Source organism: Eleutherodactylus coqui, chromosome 1 (assembly GCF_035609145.1).
Source record: "Eleutherodactylus coqui strain aEleCoq1 chromosome 1, aEleCoq1.hap1, whole genome shotgun sequence".
Lineage (NCBI taxonomy): Eukaryota > Metazoa > Chordata > Amphibia > Anura > Eleutherodactylidae > Eleutherodactylus > Eleutherodactylus coqui.
Genome location: NC_089837.1, coordinates 49,215,885 through 49,234,736, shown reverse-complemented (window position 1 = coordinate 49,234,736; position 18,852 = coordinate 49,215,885). Strand labels below are relative to the sequence as shown.

General features: G+C 46.7%; 1 protein-coding gene across 1 annotated transcript in view; it reads right to left on the bottom strand.

The window, feature by feature from the left end:
* Positions 1–3,550: 3,550 nt before the first annotated feature.
* The window catches only part of LOC136620552 (cytochrome P450 2K6-like), a 58,458-nt gene continuing 43,156 nt past the window's right edge, over positions 3,551–18,852 (bottom strand). Inside the window, exons 8-9 of the mRNA XM_066595404.1 lie at positions 5,341–5,479; positions 3,551–4,930 (exon numbers count right to left, since the gene is read on the bottom strand). Coding sequence (XP_066451501.1) covers positions 4,749–4,930; positions 5,341–5,479 — 321 coding nt within the window. The 3' untranslated portion in view covers positions 3,551–4,748. The remainder of the gene's footprint in view (positions 4,931–5,340; positions 5,480–18,852) is intronic.

The window sequence follows — 18,852 nt, the reverse complement described above, 5'->3', positions numbered from 1 at the left end:
GTGAGTATTGGTTTTTTTTTTGCACTATTTCAAATAGCTTTTCAGGGAATGGCTTATGAAGCCCTTCCCTGAAAATCCATAGACAGGATGCCAGCAGCAGGATTCTCTACCGCAGCTGTTATATGTGACAGCTGCGGTGGAGAATTGAAGAATTCCCTTTGCTGCATCTGCTACAGTTGTGGCAGATGTAGCAGCAGGAAATTCTTTTAACTAGCGGGGGTATATTTCCTATACAGGTTGTTCCCCTTGCGACTGCTGCAGCCAATAGAACCCCTGACAGGGATGTCACTGAAGATGTCCTATAAACCTACCGGGGGCTTGTACATTTGCAGGACGTCACCAGGCCTTTTGGCCTGGTGAGGTCAATTGTCAGATGCCGCAGTATCAGACTACCAGAACGACAGGCCAGCGGAACAGTGAGTATATTAATTTTGTGACGTTTTGGGCATAGGGCACCTCAAACTATATCAAACAACTAACTCAGAATACCCTTTTTAAGACTGGTGTACAAATGCTGCTGTTAATAGTTCAGCCCAATGAAACTGAAGGAAAAAATTTTGATCCGCTGTACAGATAAAGCGGGTGCCAAAACTATTGTACGTTTCACACAACATCTTATGCAAGTAAATGAGCAGAGGGTTAAAATAAGCCTGTTACGTTTGTACATAGCAGTTAAGTGGTTACACATTTCCAATGTGGATTTATTGTATACACAATCACTCTTTATAGGGAATACAAGGTCCAGTTATTTGGTTCAAAGCATTCTGACACAAGCTCAAAGTTCAGAGAACACAGATTTTTTTTTTTTAGGAAATTTCCATGGCAAAAAATTTGCCATGTGAACATACTCTTATTGGTCCAAGAATTTGGTTAGCATCAGGTAAATCTAAAGTTAAAGATTACTGTTTGCTTGTTATTATAACATTACTCATTTCCATTCCTTTGTTTTTAAATATTGCAGATTTTTAAAACTCCTTCTGCTGCATCATATTCTGAATCTGCGTCATGACACCACACCTGTGACAAATGGTTTATCAATATATATCATATCTGTGATAGGGACTACAGCCTGCTGTCTTTTGGGTCAGTGTCATCCTAGCAGGCTTAGAGCTGGCCTGATCACTTAGCAGGGATCGCCAGTCAATGCTCCATGAACAAAGTCATTGCTCTTTTCTCTTCATGTGTGCGCAGTGGGGACATAAGGGTCTCATTACCCAATTCTGTGCATGCTGGTTCAAGTGAGGACTGGGTCCTAAAATGGCCCAGTCAGTGGCCATATGCTAAAAAAAAATCTGATGTGTAGGCGCAACTCTCCGGAGGTTTCAACAAAGGTACCAGAACAATTTGATGAATATCCAACAGTGGATGTCCATTTCTCTCTTGGACATCCCCTATGCTCCAGCTCATGACTCTGTTCCCCAGTTTTTTGAATTATGAACTCACACCCCTGAGAGTGAAGTCATCCCAGCCCTACTGATGAAGGGGTTTACCCTGAAGCACACTTATTAGCTGGATTTTAATTTTAATGTTCTAAATAAAATGAAAAGTTGGATATTCATCTAATCTAATCTAAGCACTTTAAGACAAGGGTATCTTCCCCGGCCTTTAGGTTGCATTCCCACGAACGTATATCGGCTCCTTTTTCACGCCGAGCCGATATACGTCGTCCTCATCTGCGGAGGGGGGTAGGATGGAAAAGCCAGGAGCAGGGACTGAGCTCCCGCCCCCTCTCTACCTCCTCTCCACCCCTCTGCACTGTTTGCTATGAAAGGAGGTAGGGTGGGGGCGGGGCTAAGTTCAGAGAATTAGCCCCGCCTCTCCCCATTGCAAATAGTGCAGAGGGGCGGAGAGGAGGCAGAGAGGGGGCAGGAGCTCAGTTCCTACTCCTGGCTCTTCATTCTTCCCCCCCTCCTGCACATGAGGACGACATATATCGGCTCGGCATGAAAACCGAGCCGATATACGTTCGTGGGAATGCAGCCTTAGTCTCAGTCTTCACGGCGGGTTTGCTCCACTTCTCTCTCCACCTATTTCTCAGTCAGTGGCCATGGCCTGGAGGGTCTGGGGAAAGCTGACATACTGCACAGAATTCATCAATGCTGAACAGATACTGGGTGTATTAACATCTGAAGCATTGAACAGAGAACAAATAACTTTTGACCCGGTAGTCTGGAACAGCAAAGTCTCTTGGTCCATGTAAATTGGTTAGCAGAAAAATTAGCAATCAAAATTCTGTGTAGATGGTTTATTAACTAAGTAAACAATCTAAGTTCCTTACAAATGGATTATTAACAGTCCTGCATCCAGTTGACCAGGCGTTAACTTACTCAGAGCCCTTCAGCATGGGTTAAAGTAGTCAGGGAGAAGGAAACATGGAAACATGGGTCTTCAGGCTTCCAAACGTGACTCTCCCCTGTTCTCCAGGGAAAGGTGGACTGACTGTAGTACTGGGAGGTCCTCGGGGAGAAAAAGACCAAAATCCTGTATGGTTACCTTGGGTTCCTGATTTATATACATAGGAACAGGTGCCAGCAGGGACTTGTGGAACTATTCCAATAACAAGTTAATTAGAGGGCCTGGATCGAAAGCGGGTTTGTAGGCAGTGTGGAAAATTACAGTATTCCCGGGACTCCATCTTGTATGCTGCAGAACTTTTTAATATAAATGATTAACTGAAAAACACCTTGCCGATTACCAGGCTACTCTGCACTAACAGACCATTTTCTGGGGGCTGCAACTGCAACGAGCCACTTAACTCATGGAAGTATCCCCTGCTCCATCCACTGCAGCACAGCTGCACTGCACTGACTAACTCCTCTGACTACCTGTACTGTTCCTGCTCAGAGAGCTGCTCCTCAGTCCTTACTCTTCTTAAAAGGAACAGAGTAGGTTTTCCTCTGCAAACATACTGACAAGACATTCCTATTAGAAACAGCCAGAAAGCAGCAAACCAATACTATACCTCCCTCCATTATGATTACGATACTGACACATTTGGAAATACATTTGTATGAGCTCCCAGGGAGGCAGGTAGATTATGAAACATTACATACACACCTTGAAGTAAACAGTACGCAAAGCAAACTTTTTCACCCCCTTACACATTTTTCTTTATCATGATGGATGCATAGTGGTGGTTGTCACGTAGCAGGGCAAGGCAAAGGGGGAAGGCTTTAGATTATGGAGTGGCTGATACCCAACTTTCCGAGACTCTGGACAAGCGACCAAGAGCCACAGCCACAACTCTACAGCAATCTGCCTGGCCCTGCACTGTAAAACAATTTGTCCTTTACTGGACAAGAGGAAAGAGGAGAAGGGACGATACCTATCGCTCTCACCTCTGTCCTCAAACACTCTGCAGTATTGCAAGCTGGCAGTTGTAAAAATACAGGCTGATTTCTACCCAGCTTTCCAAAGCTTCTGCACGCATGCGAAGCAAAAGCTCAAATCACCCACCTGATCCATTCTCATGCACTCCAGAGCTCTACAATATGCATACAAAATGCTGCCACCACCAATTTCGGAACAGTAAATTGGAACCCGATTTATTAATTATTTATATAATCTTCGGAAAATATGGTTTCGAGGCACAGACGAGGCTCACTAATTAATTTAAAGTTTAATTCTCAAAGAAAAGAGCAGTGCTTATTTACAAAAAAAATACAAAAAAGATGTTACAAGATAATCGGCAAGAGACTTACATATGATATTACAGACATTATAATAACAGGGATTAAAGTAAGAGTGTTACCATTCTTATGAGTGAAGGCTCGCGGGTTACTATGGGGTAGTCATCACGACATAGTGACGTCCAAGTGGATGACCCCGAGCACACGTCCGTGTACATTTTTTAATCTCACTGGGGTAACTCCATTTAGTTCCTTCCAGCCCCCGTAGGGGCTAGCTTATCTTGGAACACATAATCCCTGGAATATATATTTTCTTCATAACTCCGTGTGGGTGTGACCCACCATGAAAATATGAGGATGACGTCTCAGACATATCTGGTCCGAGATATGCAATTCTCGATTCCTGAGCATTGTGCAAATATCCTTGTCAGCGGGCTGCGACGTACAGATCTATCATGATTTCTAAAATTACATTTTTTTTCTTTGTCTTGAAGCAACATCCTTTTGTTAACTTTGCCTACAAATGTTATCAGGTCTGGTTACGACCATCTGCACTAGTGTGTGTGTGGGGGGGGGAGGGATTAAGCACATTTCCTCTCCTTATCTCCTACTATAAACATTTTCTGGTTCTGGCTTTAACAGGGCTCTAGGACATCAGAGACCCCCTTGAGGGAGTGTAACAGCCTTTGCTGAAGTCTACTTCAAAGGCATTTCAGCACCCAGCTTTTCTGGAGGCTGAGAAGCATTTAACTCTTTTATCTATTGATATATCTATCAATCTAATGTATATGTATCTGGTATCTATCTACCCGTTTGATATCTACCTAGTAGGGGTAAGGGATGACAACTCAACTTTACTAGGGTCCTGAATGGCAGCTGATTGATACTGGACAGCTGGGGCGGGACACTTTATTTGTCACCTTATATTACAGTAATGGGGTGATTTTTACATCTATTGAATCATGTTCACTCACACTGCATACATTGGTATAAGAATATAGCATTAAAACGGCACCATTTAAACTTGAGTTTCGCATATGGAAAATATTATGTTATTTTTATTTCAGGATCAGGTTTGCAATTTGACAGCCAAATATCTCGAGGGAGCGTTTTTGACCCTTAAATCCGAGGCACACAGCAGATTTTCTGTCCCATGGGGGAAATTGTAAAACCAGTCAAAGGTTTCACAAAGAAGTCGGACATCTCTGTAGAAGAATGGAAGGAAAATTTTTGCATGAGGCTGGTGAAGAACAGGAACAACTCCATCCTTGCAAGTGTTTCCCCAAGACAAACTCTTCTTCCTAGAGTAGATTACAAAAAATAGATATCTTATAAAATAAAGAACCCAGGATACGAGTTTTGATGCTGCAAGTTATAATTACTGTACACTTTCAAAGACCCAATCTCATTATTCATACACTGTGTATTCTATACTGTTATTTATATATAAATGATGTAAATATAATATTTGTTTAATAAAAAGTCTACTGTAGCCAATGTATCCAAATGACACATCATTTGTCCTTATTAGAGATAATTTGATTTGGGTTACCTAAGCTGTTAATGGACAATCCTTTAAAAGAGTCATCACACCTACTGAGATTCACATTCCAGTGATTCTTCTTGATGACAAATTTTTATCTGACCATGTAAGGTCCAATAGATGTAGGCTACTCCTACTCCTAATGTCATAGTATAAAAACTAGGTTACCTGCTGAAAAGGGCATAAAAGCAGATCTCTTGACAAACTGTCCATCTGAATCAAGGAAATGCTCAGGGTGGAAGGATTCAGATTTCTCAAACTCTGTTTCTTGTAAAACTGACTCCAGAAGCGGAATGATGTATGTGCCCTAAAAAAATATACATAAATTTTAACAGATCAAGAATATATTCTGCAAATCTAATTATTCATCTTTTCTTATCGATAATTCCCTTTCTTGAAGGCATCATGATATCATACGCTGGAGGTTGCTCCCCTGCTGACCGGAAGGGACAGGAAGAGGCAGAGCCTAGAACAAACCTCCCCTCCACCAACACCAGTGTGTTCCAAATAACTACAGTTACAGTATACCTAACCAGAAGGTGTGTTTGTATTAACTTCACACACCTCAAACAATGAAATTATATACATATACATTACCTCATGTGAGAATTAAACATGTCGGTATGGTGGGGAGGGGGGGGGGGGAGCCGGTGTGCTGTCATGATGCCTTCAAGAAAGGGAATTATTGGTAAGAAAAATTTCTGTTTTCCTTATGACATCATGACAGCATATGCTGGAGGAATACCAAATAATGACATGGGCTTTTTAGGGAGGGACTATCACTTGCAGTGCCTTCCTCCCAAAGGTTGCATCCTGACAAGATTTAAAATCCAGTCTGTAATGTTTAATAAAGGTTTGACTAGAGGCCCATGTGTCCGCACCATAAATTTGCTCAATGGAGGTGTGTGCTCTTTCTGTTCAGCAGCATGCCACCGTGCGGCTAGAATGGGCTTTCAGTCCTTCAGGTTGAGGGATGCCCTTGGCCTTGTAAGCCTTCTGGATGACTCGCCTAAGCCAACGGGTGACCAAGTCTCTAGAAGCAGCCCTTCCTTTGGCCTGCCCCTGAAATTGAACAAAAAGTTTGTCAGTCTTACTGAAACCTTTTGTCGCCTCTAGCTACGCTAGTATTGCTATTTTTACATCTAAATTATGGAGCTTTTGATCCTTCTAATTTTTAAAATCCAGACAGAAGGATGGAATAGCAATTGTCTGACCACTATGGAAATCTGACATGACCTTGCGTTGGAAGGATAGGTCCAAAGTAAATGAGATTTACATGTGGCCCTCTATCATAGGGCCTGAATTTCACCCACCCGCCTAACTGACGTAACTCCCACAAGAATGGTACGTCAGCATGGCGATTGATAGGCTCCTAAGATGTTCAAATAGGGGTTCACCAAAAGACTGGAGGACTATAGTCAAATCCCAGGGAGGAGCGGTAAGCCTAGTAAATGGATGGAGTCTACTCACCCCTCTAAGAAATTTTTAACCCATCTGTGTTCAGCAAGAGTGAGGTCAAAGAATGCCCCCGAGGCCACCACCTGGACCTTGAGAGTATTTTGGCTCAACCCTTTATCCAGGCTCTCCTGGAGAAAATCTTGGATTCTGTGGATATCTGGTTGTTCTACATGCTTTATACTCTGACCCATCCACTCTGAGAATTTCTTCCAGATTCTTGAATAAATCTTTTTGGTTGAAGGCTTAAGGCTCTCACAAATAGTGGAAACCACATTGCTGGATAGACCCTTCCCTAAAAATGTTATCCGTTCAATATCCAGGCCGCATCCTGAATTTGTGAACCTCTGGGTAAAGAAGAGGGCCCTGCTAAAGTAGATTTGGTCTTGGAGGGAGGCGGATGGGATTTCTCACTGAGAGGGATCTTAGGAGAGAGAATCAGGTTCTTTTGGGCCAGTAAAGAGCTACCAGAATTACAGGCAAACTCAACTTCTGTAACTGCCTTAGGAGGAATGGGATCAGAGGCAAAGAGGGGAATGCGTATGCTAGGTCCCAAACCCATGGGTGAGAGAGGGCGTCCACGCCTAAAGCTTGTTTTTCTGTCTCTGGAAAAAAAGAGATGGTGCTTGACGCAAACAGGTCTATCTAGGGTGCCCCTCATTTTGTCACGAGTAAACCGAACACCTCGGGATGAAGCTCCCACTCTCCTGGATCCACTTTCTTCCTGCTGAAAAAGTCTACAGCTGTATTCTCAGCGCCTTTTAGATGTCCGAGAGAGGTTGTCTGAGGACAACCAACAGCGAAGGGAGGACCTAGCCTTGGAGGAAATAAGGATTGTTTTATCAAGTGAAGTGACTTATCCTATTCCCGTAGGATAAGCGCCTGAAGATCATGGCTGCAGAACTGGGCCCAGGGAACCACATTAACGCATGAAGCCATTAACCCCAGGATCCACATAGATTCTCTGATTGACACTCCAGATTAGGGGAGGTAGGGACGAACATTGGAGACAAGAATCCAAAATAACTCCCAATTACTTTTTCTGAGTTTCTGGCTGGATGTTGGATTTCACATCATTAATGATCTGGCCCAGGTCCCACAGTAACTGAAGTGTGGTGCTTAAGTGCAAACAATTGCTGGAGAATCCGCTATTAAAAAGAAGTCATTCCCAGGTTACGTAAATAGGCTGTCATTTCAATAACAACCTTGGAAAAAAACCTGTGGAGTGGAGGAAAGGCAAATAAACAGATAGTGGCAGATTACCCCTTCAGTTTCCAGTGCAAATCTTAGGAACGTTTGAGAGTTAGCATAAATGGCGGTTTGATGATACGCACCCTTAAGATCGATAGTGGCCATCACGCTATCCAGACTAATTAGGGGGGCTAAGAGTTCTGATTGCCTCCATTTTAAATTTCCTGCACTCTATGAAATTATTTAGGTCTTTGAGGTTAATTATGGTGCAGTAAGACCCGTCCAGTTTAGGAACCAGAAATAATGGTGAGTAAAACCCCTTCCCCTATTCCCATATGGGGACAGGAGTGACAGCACCAAGGTCCAACAGATTCTGGACTCCCTTAAGGAGAGCTTGTTCTAGAATCAGAGACTGCAAAGAGGTTAACATGAACCTATCCGGGGGGACGAGACTCTAGCTTAATCTTGTAACCCTCCACTATCAGGTGTAGAACCCATTAATTGGTTGTTATATTCTGCCAAATGGTATGGAAATAGGCTAATCTTCTGCCTACCAGACACAGATGCAGAATCAGGGACAACGGTAAGGACCTTACACCTTTCTCCCTTCGGATAAGACCATCTCCCAGTCTTTCCTTTCCCTACATAAACCCGAACCAAGGGACATGGAGTGAAGGGTCTTTTAGGAAGCCTGTTAGTTGGAAGACCTTGGCTTTTGTCCGCTGCCTTTACTAGAAGGCGATCCAGGTCTGGTCCAAAAATGCGTAGGCCCCGAAAGGGTAAAGTACACAGCTTTTTTAGAGGTAACGTCCCCTGACCACTCTTTTACTCAAACTGCCCTTTTGGCCGTGTTGGATAAGGCTGTCATACGGGCCCCAAAGCGGACTGACTCCATGGAAGCATCCATCAGGAATCCCGTGGCCATCTGAAGTAAAGGAATGCCACTAGCAATTTCCTATCAAGGCTTTTTGATCAATTAATGAGGTAAGCTGATCCAGCCAGACCGCCATAGAGTGTGCAACTGAATTGGCTGCGGTGTTGGTTTTTGTGATCAAACTTGATGTGGAGCAGGCCTTTCGCAGGGTCATATCCACCTTGTCGTCCATCAGATATTTCAGTTGGAACATATCATCAAAAGGTAACCCTGATTTTTTTGTCACCATGGAAATGGCTGTATCTATTTTCAGTGTTTTGTCAAAGGTAGCAATGTCTTCCTCCCAAAATAAGAGCCGATCTTAGAAATCAAAGGACTTTGAGCAACACACTTCCACTCATTTAGAATTAGTTGTTTAAGTGTGGCGTTCACAGGAAACATGGATCAACATTGAGGTAAAAGCTCCTGCAAACATGTTATCTTGTGCTGTGCAAGGTTCTTGTAGTTTCTCCTCAACTTGCATGGTATTACGGACTGCTTTTAATAATTGAGCCATTAAGAATAGATTTTTCTTCTCCTTCTGCGCCCCTTCGCTTGATACCCCCAAAGCGAATTCTTCAGCCATGTCAGAGTCAGACTCTAACACCACCATAGCCGATCTTCTTGTGGCCCACTGAGGGCCCTGGCTGGAGCTCAGAGAGGGAGGATTGTACTTCTTTACGGATGACTGTCCGGATATCAGATATAAGGGAAGATTTTTCTTCCTGCTTAATTTTTGCTAAGCACGCAACGCAAAGCGTTTTAGTATAGGTGTCATGCAGTTTCCCCAAGCATACTGGGCACTTTTTCTTCCTCCTCCTAGCCCCCCTAGGTTTTTGAGTATCCCTGTCCGGAAATGACAAGGGAAAACTCCATTAATAAAGGGAGAGTAGTGTTAGTAGGTTGGTTCACAGGACCACTTACAGTTTGGAGATTGTCTGGGTCCTCCCTGGCTGACATCCTGCACTGTGAGCCCGGATTCCTATCCTTAGGATCTGATCCCCGCTTGTAGTAGCCACCTGCAGCGTTCTCCTGCGTTCTCCATTTTTCAATTTGGCACCAAGCCATGCCCCTCGTGCACTCCATCTGGCACCCCACCCCCTTGCGGAGCGTCTGACGTCAGACGCTAGCGCCGGGGAGCAAATGCAGTAGCTGCTGCCTGAATGATAGCCGAGGTGGTGCTGGAAAGCCCGTACTTAGACCCAGACCCACGTAGTCCCTGGTTAGGACCCAGATGAGGTACTTTTCACTGGGGTAACTGGGGCTGCCAGAAACAATGCTGCCCATTGCCTGGTGAGTCCTGAATCTGGTGGCATGTGACAGCACATGCTGGAACTCTGACGCTGCTGTCCTGAAGGGACAGGAAAAACACTGGTGTTGGTGGAGGGGTGGTTTCTTTTATGCTCTGCCTCTTCCTGTCCCTTCAGGTCAGCAGGTAAACAGTAGTGCATCAATTTTTGTATTACGCATCTAGGCCTGTTTTCAGCCTTTCAGTAATAACCTTCTCAGCCTGCAGTGCCGTACAACCAGCTCTCACCGTGAAACTGCACTCAAACATTTCCTAACCTACTGCAAATTACTTCAGTTATACCGTTCTGTGTCTGCAGTGCATTAGACAGAGGTCTCACCGGTAAACAGTACTGTAATATTTCCTGGGCCACTGCAAAGTATTTCAGCTCTGCCACTGTGCAGAGCGTCTCGCAAAACCCTTTCCTTGGTGGGGTTGAGATAGCCGCAGTTACCAGCACTATCCACTGGCTTTAGAGTCTTCTCCCACTCCATACAGCCTCTCTTATCTACAAGCCTCTGTGAGTGGTAAATTACTCCTAGGTATCAGCACAAGACAGCGGGTTTCTTTTTTCAACTCACAGCATAGAGCCTCCACTATCTCTGTGTGCAGTGAATTAAGCCACAGTTAACAGTGCTGTACAGTGGGGTAATTTATTTGGGCCCTGTTCTATTCTTAATCCGCCATGATGAGAAATAGGGGTAAGAGTCGAGGACGCGGGCGTACAAGTGAGGGTGTGGGCACAGGCTGAGTTCCTGGGCATGGTGAATCACAGCCGGCTGCTGCGGGATTAGGAGAGAGGCAAGTTTCTGGGCTCCCCAGCTTCATATCACAATTTACGGGTCCGCGTGGTAGACTTTTATTGCAAACAGAGCAGTAGATGGCATAAAACCAGCAATGTATCAACCACCCAGTCTTCTATGCAGTCCACTATTCCCGGCCTAGGGACTGCAACTCTGAATCCTCATTCCTCCGAGCCTCCTCACTCCATGAAAATGACATTCTGAGCAGGCAGACTCCCAGGAACTGTTCTCGGGTCCCTGCCATGAGTGGGAAAAAACGGTTCCTCTCTCAACTAAGGAGTTTGTCGCGACCAATGCCCAACCTTTGGAAAGTTCCCGGAGTCCGGGTGATGAGTCTGGGGACTTCCAGCAACTGTTTCAAGAGCTTTTTGTGGGTGTGGAGGATGATGATGATGAGACACAGTTGTCTGTCAGAGAGGTAGTAGTAAGGGCAGGAAGTCCGAGGGAGGAGCGCACAGAGGATTCGGAGGAAGAGCAGCTGGACGACCTCTGACTGACCTCACCTGGTTTGCTAAGCCAACTGAGGACAGGGCTTCAGAGTGGGAGGCAAGTGCAGCAGCAGGACAGGTTGGAAGAGGCAGTGGAGTGGCCAGGGGTAGAGGCAGGGCCAGAGCAAAGAATCCCCAAACTGGTTCCCAAAGCACACCCTCGCGGCAGGCCTCCGTGCAGAGGGCTAGGTGTTCAAAGGTGTGGATGTTTTTAGTGAGAGTGTGGAAGACCGACGAACAGTGGTGTGCAACCTGTGTCACACCAAGATCAGCCGGGGAGTCATCACTACCAGCCTCACCACCACCAGGATGCGCAGGCATATGATGGCCAAGCACCCCACAAAGTGGGGCGAAGGCCGTTCACCGCCTCCGGGTCACATCACTGCCTCTTTCCCTGTGCCCCAACCTGCCACACAGATCCAATCCCCCTCACAGGACACAGGCACGAGCGCCTCCTGGCCTGCACCCACACCCTCACCTCCCCCATCCTCCACTGCATCCAGCAATGTCTCAGCGCAGCGTTCAGCTGTCGCTAACACAAGTGTTAGAGCAAAAGCACAAATATGCCGCCACCCACCCGCATGCATAAGCTTTAAATGTGCACGTTGCCAAATTAATCAGCCTGGAGATGTTGCCGTACAGGCTTGTGAAAACAGAGGCTTTCAAAAACATGATTGCAGCGGCGGTCCCACTCTACACGGTCCCCAGTCGTCACTATTTTTCCTGGTGTGCCGTCCCAGCCCTACACCAGCACGTCTCTATCAACATAAATCGTGCCCTCACCAACGCGGTTACTGGGAAGGTCCACTTAACCAAGGACACGTGGACAAGTACTGGCGGGCAGGGCCACTATATCTCCCTGACGGCACATTGGGTGAACTTGGTGGAGGCTGGGACCGAGTCACAGCATGGGACCACTCACGTCCTACCCATACCCAGAATAGCGAGTCCTACCTCGGTGCTAGTATCTGCGGCGTTTTATGCTACCTCTTCCAAACCCTCCCTCTCCTTCTGCTCCGCCACGCCTACATCTCAATTAAGAAGTGGGAGCACTTCGACAGCAGTCGGTAGGAGGTGGACAAGCGTCTGCAAGCCATGCTGAAACTACTCAGCTTAGGTGACAAGAGGCACACGGCCCTCGAGCTGCTGCAGAGTCTGACAGAACAAACCAATCTCTGGCTTTCGCCGCTGAGCCTCCAACCAGTCATGGTCGTGTGTGACAATGTCCGTAACCTGGTGGTGGCTCTGCAGCTCGGCAGCCTCACTCACGTGCCATGCCTGGTCCACGTCTTTAATCTGGTGGTTTAGCAGTTTCTGAAAAGCTACTCCCACTTGTCTGACCTGCTCAGCAAGGTGCGCCGTGTCTGTGCACATTTCCGTAAGTCCACCACGGATGCTGCCACCCTGAGGACCCTGTCACCCTGAGGACCCTGCAACATTGGTTTAATCTGCCGGTGCACTGACTGCTGTGCGACGTGCCCACACGGTGGAACTCTACGCTCCACATGTTGGCCAGGCTGTAGTAGCAGCGTAGAGCAATAGTGGAATACCAGATGCAACATGGGAAGCGGAGTGGTAGTCAACTTCCGCAATTCTTTACTGAGGAGTGGGCATGGATGGCAGATATCTGCCAGGTCCTTGGAAACTTTGAGGAGTCTACCCAGATGGTGAGCGGCGATGCTGCAATCATTAGCGTCACCATTCCTCTGCTATGCCTCTTGAGAAGTTCCCTGCAAATCATAAAGGCAGATGCTTTGAAATCGGAAACGGAGGAGGGGGGGAGACAGTGTGTCACTGGATAGTCAGAGCACCCTCATGTCTATATCTCAGCGCGTTGAGGAGGAGGAGGAGGAGGAGGGGGAGGAGCATGAGAAGGAGGGGGAAAAGACAGCTTGGCCCAATACTGTGGGTACCCATGCTGCTTGCCTGTCATCCTTTCAGCGTGTATGACCTGAGGAGGAGGAGGAGGAGGAGGATCCTGAAAGTGATCTTCCTAGTGAGGACAGCCATGTGTTGCGTACAGGTACCCTGGCACACATGGCTGACTTCATGTTAGGATGCCTTTCTCGTGACCCTCGCGTTACACGCATTCTGGCCACTACGGATTACTGGGTGTACACACTGCTCGACCCACGGTATAAGGAGAACCTTTCCACTCTCATACCCGAAGAGGAAAGGGGTTCGAGAGTGTTGCTATACCACAGGACCCTGGCGGACCCTCCGTGACGCCTCTGCTCCCTACAACTACTGGGTGTCGAAGCTGGACACGTGGCCTGAACTCGCGCTGTATGCCCTGGAGGTGCTTGCTTGTCCTGCGGCTAGCATCTTGTCAGAGAGGGTGTTTAGTGCGGCTGGGGGAATCATCACGGATAAGCGTACCCGCCCGTCAACTGACAGTGCCGACAAGCTTACACTCATTAAGATGAACAAAGCCTGGGTTTCCCCAGACTTCTCTTCTCCACTAGCGGACAGCAGCGATACCTAAGCAATACGTAGACTGCACCTGCGGATGGAAGCATCGTTCTCTATCACCATAAAAAAACGGGGACCTTTTAGCTTCATTAATCTGTGTATTATATTCATCCTCCTCCTCCTGCTCCTCCACCTGAAACCTCACGTAATCACGCCGAACAGGCAATTTTTCTTAGGCCCACAAGGCTCAGTCATATTACTTTTGTAAACAATGTTTATACGTTTCAATTCTCATTAAAGCGTTGAAACTTGCACCTGAACCAATTTTTATTTTAACTGGGCTGCCTCCAGGCCTAGTTATAAATTAAGCCACAGTAACCAAAGCGATTAATGGGTTTCACCTGCCCTCTTGGTTGGGCATGGGCAATTTTTCTGAGGTACATTTGTACTGTTGGTACACCAATTTTTTTGGGCCCTCGCCTACAGTTTAATCCTAGTAATTTTTATGGGCTTCGCCTGCACTCATGCTACAGCAAGGTGTGTGGGGTTGGCCCACACTTTTGCTACATGTAAATGTAACTGGGGCCTTGTCTATACTGCAACTACTGAAATGTGAAAGAGACTGTTATCTCCCTAAACTGCTGCAACGGGAATGTTACTGTGGCCTGTCTTGGCTGCTACTACTAGTGAAATGGAACTAATACTGTGCTCCCCCTGTACTGCTGCTTCGGAATTGTTACTGGGGCCTGTCTTGACTGCTACTACTACTGAAATGGAACTAAGACTGTGCTCCTCCTATACTGTCGCTTTGGAATTGTTACTGGGGCCTGTCTGGACTGCTACTACTACTGAAATGGAACTAATACTGTGCTCCCCCTATAATGCTGCTAGTGATATGTTACTGGGGCCTGTCCCTAATGCTACCGCTGAAATGTTACTAATTCTGGGCTCTGCCTATACCGCTGCTAATGCTATGTCACTGGGGTGTGGAAACAGAGGCTTCCCAAAGCCATGATGGCGGCGAGGCCATTTCCCACCAACGCGGTTACTGTTAAGGTGCATATAACCACGGACACGTGGAGAGGACACGTAGTGCATCAAAAACATCCCCCTCCTCCAACAATGAAAACATTCTTGGCAAATACCTTTGCATTGGTCCGTCTGGTGGCAGTCCAAGAATTTCACCTTTAACGACACAACAAGAAAGCCCCCTCCCCTCCCCACCATCCCCCCACCACGGCCCACTTAATCCTGGCCACATTCCAAAAACCAACTAAATAAAACCGCGCTACTAGGTCCGCAGTCGCCACCACATTCCCACCAACGCGGTTACCGTTAAGGTACATATTACCAGTCTGACTGGGGCATGCACTGTGGGCCGAAGCCCACCTGTATTGTATCTGACGTTAGCTCTGCTGAGCAGGGCACTGCAATGGGATACATTTATGTACCACCGGTGGGTTCCAGGGAGCCACCCATGCTTTGGGTCCACACGGACTTCACATTAGGGATTTGTACCTGCCTGTGTCTATGTATTAAAAACCCCGGTCAGACTGGGGCATGCACTGTGGGCCGAAGCCCACCTGCATTTAACCCCTTAACGACCAGCCCATAGTGTTTTTACGTCCTCCCGAAGTGGGCTTTATTCTCTGAGGACGTAAAAACATGTGTCTTGCAGAGAATAATGCCCCTCGGGCTGTGGACGTGACAGCTCCAGGCTGTCGGTGTCCGCAGGTAGCTGACAGCATCTAGCTGTCATCCCGGGCTGTTCGGAGCCCCCCCCCCCCCCGGCATTGTTATCGGCGCTATGCAACGGATAGCGCCGATAGCAAAAAAGTAAATAAAAGTGCAATAAAAGTTAAAGATTCAGCTGCTCTGATGGATCGGATCCATCGGAGCAGCTGAAATTACTCACCGAGGTCCGCCGCACAACTCCCCGCTGTCCCGATGCTCCGGGCGCCGTAGCCGTCCTTCTGCGCATGCGCGCCAGGCGGCATTACGTCAGCCGCATGCGCAGAAGGCCCGGCGGCGCGGGAGACTTAAAATCTCCTGGCTCCCGGCTCGTGTAGGTAGCAGGGAGGCAGGAGATGTCAGCGGGGACCGCGGTGAGCGCTCCCTGGTACCGCGATCGTCTTTATCCAATGCATAACGACGATCGCGGAAAAGTGAAAAAAAGTGTAAAAAAATTAAAGTTTCACCTCCCCTCATGGATCGGATCCATGAGGGGAGGTGAAAATACTCACCTCAGGTCCGCCGATGTCCTCCGGCCGGTGTCGGGACCCCCCGCTGGCTTCTGCGATGTGCCGATGTGGCGCGCATGCGCAGAAGCCGGCGAGCCCGGCAAATTCAAAATCTCCCTGCACCCGGCTGTCACAGATAGCTGAGTGCAGGGAGATATGACTGGGGACCGCTGTATGTGGTTTCCAGTCATATGATCACCTTTATCCATCGGAAAACGGTGATCATATAAAGTTAAAAAGTTAAAAAAAAAAAAAAAAAGTTAAAAGTAAAAAAAAGTTTAAAAAGTTAAAGTTTCATCTCCCCTTATGGATCGTATCCGTAAGGGGGGATGAAATTACGTACCCAAGGTCCCGGATTTGTTCCCTGATGGGATGTTGATCCGCGGACCTTACCCCCGCTTCGGCGCATGCGCCCGTCAGCATGATGGCGGACACATGCGCAAAAGTGAAATATTGCCCAAGAAATATAAAATCTCCCTGCTGCTGGCTATCCACTCGCAGAAACAGAACGCGGCATGCTATATTTTACCGCGGATATCTGCGACCTAGAGCCCTTTGTGCTCTATGACCGTGGATATACTCGCACCCCATATGCAAACACATTGTGTACGGGCTGCGGGTACCCGGGTCATCTCTAAGCGACGGCGCGAGAAATGCAAACAAAAACCCGCCTGTGTGAGTAGGCAGTTATGCGCAGTACATTACGCAACCGTACGCAGGGTCACAGCCGGGCTCACAGCTGGAATCCGCTGCAGGCCTCCGCAAGCGGATTCCGCCTATGGCTACGTGAGTCCGGCGTTATTCAGACCGCTACCAGTAATCCGTAATTTACAAGAAGCCCCTGGAACGCTCGCCTTCCTGCAGTTCCAGGAGCACCTTGTTGAGCGCCTTCTCTGTGAGACCGCTGCACCGCAGCATGATTACAAAGCCTCACAGCGCCACTTTCTACACCCCATCCCCGCCGCTGAGGTTACGAAATACCCCCCAAAATACATGAGAGGAGGGGGGGATACCCGGTTTTCTTGCCCCATGTGCCCAACCCAACCAGCCTCCGTAATTACCCCTGTCTTCGGACATAAAAGCAGTTTATATTATTACCTTTATTTAATATTTAGGGACTGCCAAAAAATGGAGATGGCGGGTGGGGTGGGGGGGGGGGGGATTATTTTTAGGAAGTCAAATTTTTTTCCGTATAAGTGGGCAATGGGGCCTGGAATTTATTCAGTTCTGCCCTGAAATCCAGCGGGCATTCTCTCCATTATAGGCCTAGCCATGTGTCCTGTAAGTAGATTAGGGCCACAATGGGTATGTTTCTGAACACGGGACAAACAGGGGTATCCATTTTGGGGTGAAAGTCTTCATTCCTATGTACACTGTACAAAAAAAACAGTTTTTAAATTGACAAAATTGCCAAACAAATGAAAATCGTAATTTTTTCCTTTTGCTTTGCTTAGATTCATTCAAATACTTTGGGGTCAAAATATGCAGTACACCCCTAGATGAATTTGTTAAGGGGTCTAGTTTTTAAAATGGGGTCATTTGTGGGGGTTCTCTATCGTTTTGGATGCTCAATGGCTCTACAAGTGGGCAATGGGGACTGGAATTTATTCTGTTGTACCCTGAAATCCAACGGGTGCTCTTTCCATTATAGGCACTGATATGTTTCCTTTAAGTAGATTAAGGCCACAATGGGTATGTTTCTGAACACGGGACAAACAGGGGTATCCATTTTGGGGTGAATGTCTTCATTTCTATGTACACTTTCCAAAAAAAAACAGTTTTTAAATTGACACAATTGCCAAAAAAATGAAAATCATAATTTTTCCTTCTGCTTGGCTTAGATTCATTCAAAAACTGTGAAGTCAAAAAAGTCATCATACCCCTAGATAAATTCGGTAGGGGGTCTACTTTTCAAAATAGGGTCACTTGTGGGGGTTCTCCATCGTTTTGGTCACTCAATGGCTCTACAAGTGGGCAATGGGGACTAAATCTCCTTCAAGCAAAATTTCTGTTCCGAAAGCCACCGGTTGCTCCTTTCATTTTGGGCCCCATTGTGCATCCAGACATATGATTAGGGCCACAATGGGTATGTTTCTGAGCACGGGAGAAACAGGGGTATCCATTTTGGGGTGCAAGTCGTCATTCATATATGTGCTGTACAAAAAAACTGCTTTTAAAATGACAGAATTACCAAAAAAAATGAAAATCGTAATTTTTTTCCTTCGGCCTGGCTTAGATTCATTCAAAAACTGTGAAGTCAAAAAAGTCATCGTACCCCTAGATAAATTCGTTAAGGGGTCTACTTTTTAAAATTGGGTCACTTGTGGGCGTTCTCCATCGTTTTGGTCACTCAAGGGCTCTACAAGTGGGCAATGGGGACTAAATCTCCTTCAAGCAAAATTTCTGTTCCGAAAGCCACCGGTTGCTCCTTTCATTTTGGGCCCCATTGTGCATCCAGACATATGATTAGGGCCACAATGGATATGTTTCTGAGCACGGGAGAAACAGGGGTATCCATTTTGGGGTGCAAGTCTTCATTCATATATGTGCTGTACAAAAAAACTGCTTTTAAAATGACAGAATTACCAAAAAAATGAAAATCGTAATTTTTTTCCTTCGGCTTGGCTTAGATTTATTCAAAAACTGTGAAGTCAAAAAAGTCATTGTACCCCTAGATAAATTCGTTAAGGGGTCTACTTTTCAAAATGGGGTCACTTGTGGGCGTTCTCCATAGTTTTGGTCACTCAATGGCTCTACAAGTGGGCAATGGGGCCTAAATCTCCTTCAAGCAAAATTTCTGTTCCGAAAGCCACCGGTTGCTCCTTTCATTTTGGGCCCCATTGTGCATCCAAACGTAAGATTAGGGCCACAATGGGTATATTTTTGAGCA